At 41.4% G+C, this 15,550-nt stretch overlaps 1 protein-coding gene across 1 annotated transcript; it reads right to left on the bottom strand.

Moving 5' to 3' along the window:
• Window positions 1-5,648: 5,648 nt before the first annotated feature.
• On the bottom strand, window positions 5,649-15,176 carry LOC139415059 (probable G-protein coupled receptor 63). The gene is made up of 2 exons (XM_071162821.1): window positions 14,684-15,176; window positions 5,649-7,395 (listed from the first exon to the last, which is right to left on the bottom strand). Exon 2 carries the CDS (start codon window positions 7,267-7,269, stop codon window positions 6,010-6,012), a length of 1,260 nt encoding a protein of 419 aa, XP_071018922.1. The 5' UTR covers window positions 7,270-7,395; window positions 14,684-15,176; the 3' UTR covers window positions 5,649-6,009.
• Between the last annotated feature and the right edge of the window lie 374 nt (window positions 15,177-15,550).

The following is a 15,550-nucleotide window of genomic DNA, read 5'->3' on the forward strand; positions in this document are numbered from 1 at the left end:
ATTTCACAGAAGCTAGATATGTATCCATAGTAGTCTTAAATCACTGCCTCATCCAGGCTACTGTATCTTCAGTATCTTCTTCATTCTACTGAAATGAAAGATACACAGACCACTGGCGCCCTCTATTGATAACACACACTGGGACCAACTGCACATGAAACTTGTATTAGGGACAGATCTAAATTTACTGGGGAGGGGGCGAGTCCAACTAAAGGTGTCATAAAATAAATTGAAGACCCTCTCCCTCAAACAATGAAAAACAATAACTAGCGACCCTGTGTTTATAAACGTGGATATCAACTTTGCCACTTGTGTGGCACATGCCACGTAGGCTACGGGCCAGAAAGTTGAGGGTTCACCGCCACCACAGACGAGCTCCTTCTCCCTCCCCGTTTCATTTACACTACGATCAGAGCCAGCTGCAGACAATGATCAGCTAGGGGGAAATCAGATGTTCTACATTCTGATGGCATATTTATAATAATATAAAATATATGTAACAAATGTCAATGCACCATACAACCAATAAACAAAGCATACTGACTGGGCACTTTAATATTATGGTTTGCATTTACAACATCACAATAAATAGACTGTCAAGCTCAACAAACAGAAAATACATCCATCCCTACCTTGTAGGCTTACCCAGTATTGAAGGCTTGGCTCAACAATCTCAGAATGTCATTCAACTTTTTAGTGTTTTGTAACAGATGTCTCTTTCCATTCATCAATTGGCTGTGGCACAGTTTGGATTGGTTGATTTTTATTTGTCAGTAAAAACAAATACATACAGTGTATTCGGAAAGAATTCAGACCCTTTACATTTTCGACACTTTGTTTACAGCCATCATTCTACAAACAATACCCCATAATGACAAAGCAAAAATACTATCACATTTACATAAATATTCAGACCCATAAGTATTCAGACTTTGGTGAAGCACCTTTGGCAGTGATCACAGCCCAGAGTCTTCTTGGGTATGACGCTACAAGCTTGGCACACCTGTATTTTGGGAGTTTCTCCCATTCTCTGCATATCCTCTCAAGCTCGGTTAGGTTGGATGGGTAGTGTCGCTGCACAGCTATTTTCAGGTCTCTCCAGAGATGTTCGATCGGGTTCAAGTCCGGACTCTAGCTGGGCAACTCAAGGACATTCAGAGACTTGTCCCGAAGCCACTCCTGCGTTATCTTGGATGTGTGCTTAGGGTCATCCTGTTGGAAGGTGAACCTTCGCCCCAGTCGCTCTGGAGCAGGTTTTCATCAAGGATCTCTCTGTACTTTTCTCCTTTCATTTTTCCCTCTATCCTGACTAGTCTCCCAGTCTCTGCCCCTGAAGAACGTCCACACAGCATGATGCTGCCACCACCATGCTTCACCATAGGGATGGTGCCTGGTTTCCTCCAGACGTGACGCTTGCCGTTCAGGCCAAAGAGTTCAATCTTGGGTTCATCAGACCAGAGAATATTTTTTCTCATGGTCTGAGAGTCCTTTAGGTGCCTTTTGGCAAACTCCAAGTCGGCTGTCATGTGCTTTTTACTGTGGAGTGTCTTCCATCTGGCCACCCTACCATAAAGGCCTGATTGGTGGAGTGTTGCAGAGATGGTTGTCCTTCTGGAAGCTTCTCCCATCTCCACAGAGGAACTCTGCTCTGTCAGAGTGACCATCGGGTTCCTTCTCCCTCGATTTCTCAGTTTGGGTGGACGGCCAGCTCCAGGAAGAGTCTTGGTGGTTCCAAACTTCTTCCATTTAAGAATGATGGAGGCCACTGTGTTCTTGGACCTTCAATGCCTCAGAATGTTTTGGTTCTCTTCGCCAGTTCTGTGCCTCTGAACTCTATGCTTCAAAGCGCTCAGGACTTCAGACTGGGGTCAAGGTTCACCTTCCAACTTATGTAAATGTATATTTGTTTTATTTATTTTTTAAATAAATGTGCAAAAATATCAGAAAAATATTTTTGCTTTGTCATTATGGAGGATGGTGTGTAGATTGAGGGGGAAAAACAATTACATTTATTTTAGAATAATGCTGTAGCAAAATGTGGAAAAAGTGAAGAGGTCTGAATACTTTCCTAACCCTAGAGAGATATGCTGGTGGCATGCTACGACACAGGTCATTTGTACCTTTTTGGTCTGAATATTTTGTATAAAGAGAAGCATATTCTTAGATTATAGGAGTAACTCTGGTAGGCCTGAAGTTCCTCAAGTTAAACTGTCAAAGTCAGTTGTAGCGCTGTGGCACACTGCCTTCATATCATAGGCCTGCAGTAGCTAAAGCCATACCAAACCTTCACAAACGTTTCTACACTTTTTATTAATGTAATATCAAGTAAGTCAAGCCATTTTTTAGAGGGAAAATACGAGCAGAAGCACAAATGTATCCCCCCCCAAAAACACAGAACCCTCCCCAAAGCAAAAAAGAATAGTTTGATAACCCTCACCTATTTTGGACCACCCCTCCACCAGTCAATTTCGATCTGTCTCTTACCTTTTTGCCTAATGACTTCCTAGTGCACAATATTATAATCATCACCACTGTGAGAGGGGAGTATTCCCTAATATTGAACAGCAAAATAGACTGAAGTCTGTAAAGGATTTTCTCTTTAGACTATGCCAGAAGTAAATTAAATCATTTTTATCCCGCCATCATGGTACCATGTGAACGGTTGAGTGAGTGGCTTGGATAATATTACATTATCTGGATTGTGTGTGCCAGATGGAACGAGATTTGCTGCTTTCAAAGGGGAATGCCAAAGGGGATATTTAACTGAAAGGTAGTAATCAACATTCTACACATATAGATTGCTGAATGATACATTTTTAGATTGAACCGAATGTAGACCGCTGTAATAGAAGAAACATGATTCTAAAATGCTTTTCTTCATGGGTTTTTAGGAAGGTCAGTGTCTAGACCTGCTCCATTTTCTACCATGTGGTAGTTGTCTGTCAGCTGATCTTTAGTAAAGCCCCTGGCAGCATACTGTAGAGATGGTGGGTGCATCTCAATATTGTAAAGTGTCTTCCTTTCCTTCATCTACACTGATCTGGTGATTAAGGATGGATGCAAGCAATGTAACAGAACCTACAGGTTCTGGCTGCATAGTAATTATTTATGATCGCTGCAGATCATCTGTGTTGCAGTCTAACACCTGACTGCTATAGGTCTACTTGACTGACAGTACGCCACCACAGAGATGAGGGAGTCTGTCTTGGGTGGTTTTCACATAGACCCGCCTGAGGAGGGACACATGCCCTACTCTGTGGATAGACACAAGTCTATCCACAGGCAAGTGCCTCCGATTGCCATGGAAACAAGCAAGAGCTCAAGCTGGATGAGCTATGTGCATGAAGTAGAACCTGGGCCCAAGTACGAAAGTTAACTCATTTTTTTCTTCCCAGTCCAAGGTTTCAGTGGATTTTGTATCTTTAGCCCCTACTCTAGTAATCAAGTCAGTGGACCGCCCTTCATCTCTGTTCAAAGGCCGTCCATCTCCTTTCTCTTGTTGCTCGCCATCGCTTTTAATCGGCCGTCCATCTCCTTTCTCTTGTTGCTCGCCATCGCTTTTCATCGGCCGTCCATCTCCTTTCTCTTGTTGCTCGCCATCGCTTTTCATCGGCCGTCCATCTCCTTTCTCTTGTTGCTCGCCATCTCTTTTCATTGGCCGTCCATCTCCTTTCTCTTGTTGCTCGCCATCGCTTTTCATCGGCCGTCCATCTCCTTTCTCTTGTTGCTCGCCATCGCTTTTCATCGGCCGTCCATCTCCTTTCTCTTGTTGCTCGCCATCTCTTTTCAGTTGCAAGAACAAGATATTTGATCAAACAAATGTGACAATTGCTGAATATTTTTGTTTACAACTTTTATATTTTTGTTAGAATTTTGGAGGTTTTGATCTCAACACACATTTCTTCTCCATTTGCTAACAATTATTATTATTTTCGTTTACAGTTTTTATAGTTTGAAGTCAAATAATTTAGTCCTCAAATGGACTCCATAGAATATACCTGCACACAAGAAGAGCTTCAGGCTCATTACCTTAGAGCTGACGGGATGACTCAAGGGTGCATGGGCAATGTGTTTCCAGGAAATATTTTTTACGGATCTTGCTAGTAGACAGTCCACAGGAGCAACTGCAACATCATAGAATAATCAGGTCATGGCACACATCACATACCATTTATTGCCCATATAATTGGATATCATTCGTGTTATGTTCAACACATTCTATAATGCATGTTATTTAAACACAAGGCTCCTTAAGAGGAAGAAAACAACACCTTTTACTGAACAATACTAGATCCACCTTCTCTTGAGACACCCCCAAGTAGCTGTTGCTTAGTAATAGTGCTCGGAGCTATGATTTATAGTGAGCTTGAAAGCCCTTAGCACGCTCATTAGTCACTGCTGGCAGAATAATGAATTCCAGAGAGGAAGCTGATTTAAGAACACCATCCCTTATATTCTTCAAGCTGAAAAGAATCGCCTTGGTACAACTATGTTATTTTGAATGTATCTAAATTCACCTGGCCCAGCTACAAAGGGTTGCAGAGGCCAACGTCTCTTTGAGGCTAAATGTCCACATTGGAAATCAACCCGTTGACCTTTCAGAGTCTGGCATCCGTTTTAGACTATAATGCCTGGGACCATGACCCAAATGTGTCTGCAGAGATGACCTTTTGCTTTTGTAATTGAAGTTCGTATTAACAGAAATGAGTTGTTTACCTATTACTATCTAACCCAGTTGAATGTTAAATACATCAGGAGAATTCCACTAAAACCTGTTAGCATATCAAACAGAACCGTGTGCATAAACACCTTCAAATAGTCCAGGCATCAGACATGACTGACTGGCAATATACCATTACCATATTCAACACTGTTTTATAAGCAGTGTGACCAATGCAACATTGAAGTGTGTAGCTAATATCAATAGCCAAGATGAAGGCGGACTTATGGAAACAAGTGTATGGTGAGATCATGCATAAATGCACTGTGGAAACGTTTCACGTGTGTAGACACTCAGTGGAGGGGCTGACAGGAAAGAGACACCACTGGGTGATGCAGAGATGTGCCTTGGGCCAATTATTTTCTTGAGCGGATGATCAGGGAGACGGAAAATAATTACAAATCATTTGTAGACTGCAAATTGACCACACGCACATATAATATTAGACTAAAACATCATTTCTAACCTTGCATACGTTTGTATTAGATCATGCCATGCGTGGGAATACTTACGAACAGATATCAAAAATGAAAATCTCTGGGAGCTGATTTTCTGAGGTTCTTAGTCTTTTATGCACAACAATGAAGATATAAAATATTTTTTTTAAGAAGATTTTGGGGGCCAAATAAAACTGCACGCAGGCCACCATTTGGCAAACCCTGGTGTAATGCGTCTCTAGAGTGCATGGTACATTAAACACAAATAGGATTCAAGGCCATGTTGAGTCAATCTAAACAAATAGACTGCAGCAAAAAAAATCAAAAATACAAACATTTGTGGGTTGCTAAGGAACCTTTTTCTACATTTATTTGCCTTTTTTATGATGTGTGTAAACCATAGTATAATTGCAGAAGTACAGTATAAGTCAAAAATCTAACATGAGTTATAAAGAAGTAAACCAAACCAGAAGTAAATGCCAAAGACTGTATTAACATGGTAAGAAATGTAAATGTTTTATTACATTCAAGAGAGGCCTAAGTGCAGTACACTGAAATAGCACATTTTCAGCAGATGTAGCAGCATTCTGACTGGCATAGACTAATTAATAGGCACAAAACAATCAAACAGAAATATCAAGGAAAAAAATGTAATAGCCTGGCTGCCTTTCACCATAATTAAAACCACAGAAGCAGTTAATTTACATGCTTTGTAAACAAATTCAACACAGCTAAAATATACTGTCCTTGTCGAAACAGCAATCACAACTCCTCATGAATTTGACTGGTGAGAGCAAATTGGATAAATGGTCGAACAAAACCTACATGGCAGTGAAGTCTGTGTCCTCCAAGTCAGACCACAGAGCGATGCTCCCCACACACGTACACAGCGCTGGGTCGGATACGCCGCTTCGTGTGGCCGGGCAGCTGAGGGAGAAACTTGAAGTACTTGGGCATCAGGTCAAGGCAGGCATCGCGGAACTTCTTGATCCGCCAGTAGTAAATGAGAGGGTTGAGGGCCGACTTGAGGTAGCACAACCAAAGGAGCCAGGTGCTGACTTCAAAGAAGTTGTCCTTGTGGTAGAAGGGGCTGCTGAAGGTGGAAACCAGGCTGTAGGCGGTGAAGGGCGCCCAGCACATGGTGAACACCGAGAAGAGGATGAGTATGGTGGTGAAGGCACGTGTCTTGAAGCTCATGTCTATGTTCATCTGGAAGGGCCTCTGCAGGCTCATGAGGCCCAGCTTGCTGGCCTGACTAAGGCAGATGCTGTCCGGGTGGCTGTGGATGCGCACAGCGTTGTGCCGGATGGTGTTCAGGATCCCCATGAAAGTGTACAACATGACCATGAAGGGGATGAAGAAGAAGGCCATCATGAGGAGCAATACGTAGGCGAGGTACCCCGGCTCGCTGGTGTAGCCAAAAACACACTGTGGAGCTCTAGAGGGGATCTGGAGAGAAGGGTGACCTGTGGCTAGTGGGAAAGAGAAACAGAAGGAGAGAGTCCAAGTGATGACTATGAACACTTTGGCTCTGTGGGGACTCAACTTGTCCTGTTTCTGGACTATGATCAGGAACCGATCTATGCTTATTATAAGCAGGATAGCCATGCCCTCTATGACAAAGAGCCAGAAGAACATTGCCGACACTCGGCAGAAAACATCCCCAAAAATCCAGCGTGTGGTCACCACAGTAACCAGGGCGAAGGGCATGTTGAGGACAGCTAGCATCATGTCTGCGAAGGCCAGGCTGGCCAATAGGATGTTGATGGCGGATCGCATGGCAGCGCGCTGGTAGACCATCAGAACCACCACCACGTTCCCCAGGAAGGCCACCAGCAGGATGGAGACCATGGCCATGCAGAAGAACACCTGGAGGGGCAGGCTGACGCCCTGCACACTATCCTGGGCCTCAGATGTTGGCGTGACTGTGACCAGGTCCAGAGGTGACCAGGAGATGCCATTGGAGCTGTTTTGCATGGACATGTCTTCCATGTCAGGCTGGCCCTGGAGGAGGTGGTCAGAGAGGTTCAGCAGCCTCATGACGAGGCAGCAGAGGCTGGCGTTGTTGGACTCCCCTGCCTCCACAGGGGGAACGACAGTGGAGTAAACCATTCTTCCCCAAGGGGTGCAGGCTTGGGGTTAGGCATCGTTACTGGAGCTCTTCTCTCGCCAAACATGATACCTCGGATGCATTTCTTAGTCCTGAAGAAGCCAGCATCTTAGCATGGAGGAGAGATCCTGGGGAGACGGAGAGGGAAATGGAGGCAACACAGAAACATAAATGTCTAAATAGCTTTGTCTGTTTTTCCATAATAATAATACATTTAAAATGGGTATTCTTTGTTTTAAAATGTTGCATTCCTCAAAAGACAATATTATGTATAAAATTAAATGACTTATTTCAATGCATTTGTCAAACTGAAACGTTCATATACACATTGATCTGCACGTAATTCACTGTCTCCATGATTAGGCACTTTGAAAGGAGATCAACAGAGATTGAGAGAACATCCTTTCCCTCCAAATCCCTTCGGTGTTACAGTGAATGAGACACTAAAGCCTCTAATCCATTCAGTGTTGGACGGGAGGGAAGGCCCTTGTGGGGAAAAGTCAGTCAGCAAAATCCTACCCTGACACTGCACACAGGGCACAGAGAAGACATTAAAACTGCTAAAAGCTACCAACTTCATATGGGACTGGCAAGGATCTTCCCTGTACTTGCCACACTTCTCTCCATCATCAGTAAATACTGCACTTCCCTACAAACAACATGGCCTTCCCAACACTAACATAACAGTTGTTGTCTCTCATTTTTAGGTTTCCATTTGGAGGTAACTCCACTTCAACTCTGCCAATCAGCTGGTGTAACTGGTGTACAGAATTAATTTAAAGATTTAATGAGATTTTTTGCGTATTTATGTATCCCTTTTAATGCCACGGGTAATTTATTTTCCCAGAAGAAGTGTGTTTTACAGATGTTAGAATGCCTAGCCTACATGGGGGAGAGTGGGGTAAATTGAGTGTTTTATATTCAGCATCACTCCGTCAAGGGAAATACATTATTCTTTCTAACAAAGATATCTGCATACACTACCGTTCAAAAGCTTGGGGTCACTGAAAAATGTCCTTGTTTTGGAAAGAAAAGAAAATGTAAAATAACATCAAATTGATCAGAAATACAGTATAGACATTGTTAATGTTGTAAATGACTATTGTAGCTGGAAACTGCATTTTTTATTTATTTTATGGAATATCTACATAGGCATATAGAGGCTCATTATCAGCAACCATCACTCCTGTGTTCCAATGGCACGTTGTGTTAGCTAATCCAAGTTTATCATTTTAAAAGGCTAATTGATCATTAGAAAACACTTTTACAATTATGTTAGCACAGCTGAAAACTGTTGTCTTGATTAAAGAAGCAATAAAACTGGTCTTCTTTAGACTAGTTGAGTATCTGGAGCATCAGCATTTGTGGGTTCGATTACAGGCTCAAAATGGCCAGAAACAAAGACTTTCTTCTGAAACTCATCAGTCCATTCTTGTTCTGAGAAATGAAGGCTATTCCGTGCAAGAAATTGCCAAGAAACTGAAGATCTCGTACAACATTGTATTACTCCCTTCACAGAACAGCGCAAACGGGCTCTAACCAGAATAGAAGAGGAGTGGGAGGCCCCGGTGCACAACTGAGCAAGAGGACAAGTACATTAGTGTCTAGTTTGAGAAACAGGTGCCTCACGTGTCCTCAACTGGCAGCTTCATTAAATAGTACCTGCCTCAACGTCAACAGGGAAGAGGCGACTCCGAGATGCTGGCCTTTCTGATCACCAACAACAATGAGACAGCCTATAGGGAGAAGGTCAGAGACTGACCGCGTGGTGCAAGGACATCAACCTCTCCCTCAAAGTGATCATGACAAAGTAGATGATTGTGGACTACAGGAAAAGGAGGACCAAGCACGCCCCCATTCTCATCGACGGGACTGTAGTGGATCAGGTTGAGAGCTTCAAGTTCCTTGGCGTCCACATCACCAACAAACTAGCATGGTCCAAGCACATCAAGACAGTCGTGAAGAGGGCACAACAAAACCTATTCCCCCTCAGGAGACTGAAAAGATTTGGCATGGGTCCTCAGATCCACCAAAGGTTTTACAGCTGCACCATCGAGAGCATCCTGCAGAGGGTATTGCGTACGGCCCATTACATCACCGGGGCCAAGCTTCCTGCCATCCAGGACCTCTACCCCAGGCGGTGTCAGAGGAAGGCCCTGAAAATTGTCAAAGACTCCAGCCACCCTATTCATAGACTGTTCTCTCTGCTACTGCACGGCAAGTGGTTCCGGGTCGCCAGGTCTAGGTCCAAGAGGTTTCTAAACAGCTTCTACCCCCAAGCCATAATACTCCCCCGCACATTGACTCTGTACCGGTACCCCCTGTATATAGCCCCGCTATTGTTATTTAACTGCTGCTCTTTAGTAATTTGTTATTATTCCCCTACCTTTTTTTAGGTATTTTCTTCAAACTTCATTGTTGTTTAAGGGCTTGCAAGTAAGCATTTCACTATAAGGTACACCTGTTGTATTCGGCGCATGTGACAAATAAAATTTGATTTGACGTCATATTCCTGCGATTAATGCCTTGCATTACACCTGGGAAGAAAACACTTACATTTGGTCAACTTGCCATACCCTCAACTTACCCCATGGCCATTGGCTCAACTGTCCAAAGGAAAACGTTTTGACTATATTAGCTCACACAGCTACAAGGATTGACTTTCATGCTAGGTTTAGGACCTCATATTGTAGCTTATATAGACCCCAAATTATGTATAGAACAATATTTAAATTATCTACTTTGGTTTAGATAAAAGCATCATGAAACCTCTAACACAACAAATTCATTTGACTTGGTGAAAATCTGTTTTTTGGACCAAACTTGCTTACCACTTTTTCCATGTGGTTTATTCCTTCAGACTCCATGAAATGATGACCTCTTCCTAAATATTTGGTATACTTTCCTAGAAACATTGGTGGCACATCATACCTATTTGGTTCAACTGACCCCACTCTCCCATACTTTATTTAGATAAGGCTAAGACTACTTGTTGGTACTTTGTCTGGCATATGGTTTATATCCAGAACTTGTATTGTAAGGGCTAAAAGGACTTCAGTCCTTGGAGTTTAGCTATTTAGATGTAAGCCCGGTTACTACACTATTATAAGCAGGCCAAACAACTAACTTACCACTGCTCTCCATCTCCAAAATATCATAGCAATTTCATGCATTAATTAAACCATGCCAGGGAGCAATTTCTCAAACCATGTCACTGACCAAGTCAATGTTTTTATGGGGACAACTCAAGACTGCAATAAAAAAGGCTTATCGCTTATATAAACATTGGATACTGTTATTTTAGACAGGCTGGTATCATTTAGAATGGCTCCACGGCAAACCTCAAACAGAAAATGTTGTAACCACCAAACTATAAGCAGTTCCATCCATAGAGCTCGCCAGCTTGTAGTACTAAAAAATGGAAATGAAACCTCTGGTTCATTCAGCCATTCATATGGGGGGAATTAATTGTGAAAGAATGGGGTTTTGGGATAACCTCAGACCTTACTTTCGGTGTTTAACACAGGTTTGGGAGATCTTTAAAAAAATTGATGACATATTTTAGGTTGACGTTTATTGTCATGAGTCTTGTCCTGGAGGCAGAACTGAGGGTTTCGCCAGCTGCAAAGTCTTAATTGGCCATATTGTAAAAATGTATGAAAACAAAAATGTGCTTTTTGGTCTTCATTTAAGGTTAGGGTCAGGCACTAAGGTTAGCAGTGTGGTTTTGATTATATATGTGCTTTAAAATTCATAGTGTCATTAGCTGATGAATATGATGTCATAGAAGAAAACATAAGATCTCCTAAGCATGTGTTTTTCCAGAGACCATATTTTAGGCGTTTATCCAACCCCCCCCCCCAACAAAAAACATTAATTGTGGAGGAGCCATGGCGGAGTAACACCTCGATCACACCAACAGTGTCATTGCATTTTGGTACACCAAAAGTACATTAATTTCCAATGGAACGTTGTGTTTGCCTTGCAGCATTGCATTACAGAGGCAGTTGCAGTGCGTTCTGTGTGGTGAATACGTTGGATTTATTGAACGCATGCATCAAACTGTATGCGTAGACGGCTTGACAGTAAATGGTAGCAGAATGTGAATGTTGAACTTTTGTTGCACACATCCAGATGATGCTGTGTACCATTTTGCGCAATAACGCTGTATGTGTGATCGAGGCATAAAGCCTCTGTTAGTGCCTACAACAAGGCGCCATTACTATTTCTCTCTCTAAGTGTGATTTTCTAACATTCCTGCAGCACTTTCAAATGTGCTCTTTCTCTCATTTCTATTTTTAGTCATTCCATGTGGGTTGAACACACAAAGTGATACATTCAAAGTGATAAAGCGGATTCAAGGCCTATTAAATAACCTACAGTAAAATGTAAATTGGCCTGCTTTTTTTCTACATTAACATTAATTTGTACACTGCACGGAGGATATTATTGTGTGATGGCTGTTGCTAGACTGAAACCTTGAGGCAAATTCTATCTATTTATCATTATGCATCAATAGAATTGTCAGTCACCTCACCACACCAAGGGAGAGAATAAAATGGTTAATTAATGAGATAAACTGGCTAGCCAGAATAGAACAGGAACATATGTATTATTAGGTGATAATACAATGACTGGTGGGTTGTGTGCTATATTCTGATTAAGACCGAAAGGATGTGTGCAAACAAACCTCAGACTGAAATCTAGGTCTGCCTCCTATCACTGACACTGATTGATCATCATGCTCTGCTCTCCTCATGAGGATATTATGGCAGGCATTGTTGATAGATACAGTCACACCAATTCTGCACTGTGTAGCAGTCTTGTATTCTAATTCCCACTGGGCACAAGCATCAATTCAACATCTATTCCACGTTATTTCATTGAAGTGACGTGGAAACAATGTTGTTTCTACATAATTCCTGATACAAATTATACAAGTAGCGAGGGAAATGGAGGATATGGGCCATTCTGTCATTACAGAGGCTTTCAGTAATCCAAAAAACTATTATTTGAGCTAAATGTCAGGGAAAATCATGGCCTACAGTATCTGTCCCCTTTTCATACAGAATGACCCAAAAGCCATTTGGCAGCTATGCACACACGGCTGACTCATAAAAGCAACCTTTTAACTGACCACTTTCAAATAGAATAAACATGAATTGGTGGTTAGGCCAGTATTCTTCCATTTTCAGATATTCAGCAGAATACAGTCATTTAAAGCATGTGATGGAAGAGCTAGAAAGAGATTAGAGTACATGTACAGTACCAGTCAAAAGTTTGGACACACCTACTCATTCAAGGGTTTTTCTTTATTTTTTACTATTTTCTAAATTGTAGAATAAGACTGTTTCAGGATGCAGCTGATGCAACTGTCAAAACTATGAAATAAAACATATGGAATCATGTAGTAACCAAAAAAGTGTTAAACAAATCAAAATAGATTTTAGATTCTTCAAAGTAGCCACCCTTTGCCTTGATGACAGCTTTGCACACTTGTGGCTTTTTCTCAGCCAGCTTCATGAGGAATACTTTCCAACAGTCTTGAAGGAGTTCCCACATATGCTGAGCACTTGTTAACTGCTTTTCCTTCACTCTGCAGTCCAACTCATCTCAAACTATCAATTGGGTTGAGGTCAGGTGATTGTGGAGGCCAGGTCATCTGATGCAGCACTCCATCACTCTCCTTCTTGGTCAAATAGTGCTTACACAGTCTGGAGGTGTATTTTGGGTCATTGTCCTGTTGAAAAACAAATGATAGTCCCACTAAGCGCAAACCAGATCGGATGGCGTATCGCTGCAGAATGCTGTGGTAGCTATGCTGGTTAAGTGTGCCTTGTCACCAGCGAAGCACCATCACACCTCACACCTCCTCCTCCAAGCTTTACGCGGAGACCATCCGTTCACCTACTCTGTGTCTCACAAAGATACAGCGGTTGAAACCAATAATGTCAAATTTGGACTCATCAGACCAAAGGACATAATTCCCCTGGTCTAATGTCCATTGCTTGTGTTTCTTGGCCAAAGCAAGTCTCTTCTTCTTATTGGTGTCCTTTAGTAGTGGTTTCTTTGCAGCAATTTGACCATGAAGGCCTGATTCACGCAGTCTCTTCTGTTATTACTGTTATTTCTCTCTGCTTATTTGAGCGGTTCTTGCCATAATATGGACTTAGCCCTATTTGGTAAAAGACCATCTTTTGTTTACCACCCCTACCATGTCACAACACAACTGATTGGCTCAAACGCATTAAGGAAAGAAATTCCACAAATTAACTTTTAACAAGGCACACCTGTTAATTGAAATGCATTCCAGGTTATTACCTCGTGAAGCTGGTTGAGGGAATGCCAAGAGTGTGCAAAGCTGTCATCGAGGCAAAGGGTGGCTATTTGAAGAATCTCAAATATAAAATGTATTTTGATTTGTTTAACACTTTTTTGGTTACTACATGATTCCATATGTGTTATTTCATAGTTTTGATGTCTTCACTATTATTCTACAATGTAGAAAATAGTAAAAATAAAGAAAAATCCTGGAATGGTGTGTCCAAACCTTTGACTGGTACTGTACATATCCACAGAAACCATAGTAACTGGTAAGAAGGAACTGCCTGGTACCTTGCAAGTCAATGATAACACTGCATGTTGAGTAGTTGTGGAACCTAGCAACAGGGACCTGCTGCCAGCCACTAGGCCTACCTATCTGAATGCTTTGGATCTCTTTCAAAACAATGTTGAGCCTTTCATTAACCACTGCAAATGATCATGTTGATGTATCATATGGTCCTTAAAGCCTTAGATGATTCTAAGAGACGCAAAAGTTATGCTGCTAACCATACAGTTAATGGAAATTGCGTTTATCTTTTGGAGTGTCTGAATTTGAATTACACATATGTTACTGAGCTGGATAATGTTGTTCAGTTATCAAATAGGGAAATAAAACATAATAAATTCATAGTAATTCATACAGTTGTAAAGTTACAAATAATAGTAGTCAACATTAACATGGTAAGAGGTGTAGAAATTTGTGATTAAACGACATGACTACAGTGATTAAAATGTATAAACGTTCCTTTTGATGCATTTTCTGCAATAATAGCCTACAGTCAGCCATTATGTGCCGGCCTATTAAAATAGTATCTCATCACATGAAATTATTGATTGTGAGGCTATAGAATTTCATAGCCTATACATTCTGCGATATACAGGGACTGAAACAAACCCATACAAATTAAAATTATAAGCCTACTGGGTTATTTTTGATAACAGTATTATTATTATGCTTGTTTGATGATAGCCTAATATTAATTTAATAAAACATAATTGTTTTAAAATGTTTGCATTGTATTAACTGAAACCACTTTTCAGTAAGTATTTATTTCGATTATATTATCCTCGGTCTAGAAAAAGTTAAATTACCTTTTTCCTTCCAAAGTCTCAGGTTGACCAATATCGTTATTGGGTTTCAGTTAAGACAGACCCTTTCACGCTGCTTGTTTCATAGTCTTTCTGTTGATCCATCTCGCTGTCCAGATGCTTTTTGTAATTCCTCGAAGTCAGACGTCACAACTACATATTCGAGGTGTATTCATCTCTCATTGCACGCTAATTAACAAGTGTAATCAAATAATATTGTTTACAGAGCGACAAACGGCGAATGCCACCTACACAATTCAACAAAAGCAGTGAAGTAAAATGTAGCTCCTCCGCATATCGTTATAGCCTTGTTTAGCAAGGAATTGATTTCGCAGCAAAATAAAAAACGGCTGGATTGGCCTACCAGACAGAATCATGACTCAAAACGGGCTTTAAACAAGTTGATTGTCTGTCATTTGATATTCTTTCCTATAGCTCTACCCTAATCTTTATGTTATCCTGAGAACGATAATTTTGATTGCCACTGTCGGGGTCCACCGTAGGCTCTAATATTGCGTCACTAAAACCTCTGTCGGTATCCCGGTTAACTGACAGTCCCGTCATCCAGTAGTATGGACAGGATTGGGTACGGTCCTCCGTTAGGGCACGCCCATTATCTCGAGCTCCATTTGAAATGGATAATGGCCATAAAGAGGCGTAAATGTCTGGTTGCATGACTAGGCCTACAGGGCACGTGCGATAGGCGTTGTATTGTTACATTGTATACAATCATCATCAAACACTCTCAGAAAAATAAAATGTTATTATTATTATTATATTTTTTTATTTTTCAACAAGATTCCAATCAGTGTATGTTTGGTCATTAGATGTTCCACTAATAATAGCTACTTACAGCTGTTTACAACTGCT

The sequence above is a fragment of the Oncorhynchus clarkii genome, chromosome 8 (assembly GCF_045791955.1).
Source record: "Oncorhynchus clarkii lewisi isolate Uvic-CL-2024 chromosome 8, UVic_Ocla_1.0, whole genome shotgun sequence".
Lineage (NCBI taxonomy): Eukaryota > Metazoa > Chordata > Actinopteri > Salmoniformes > Salmonidae > Oncorhynchus > Oncorhynchus clarkii.

Bases quoted from the DNA above. Each gene is read 5' to 3' on its own strand.
- LOC139415059 (XM_071162821.1), bottom strand. From the start codon at position 7,269: ATGGTTTACTCCACTGTCGTTCCCCCTGTGGAGGCAGGGGAGTCCAAC.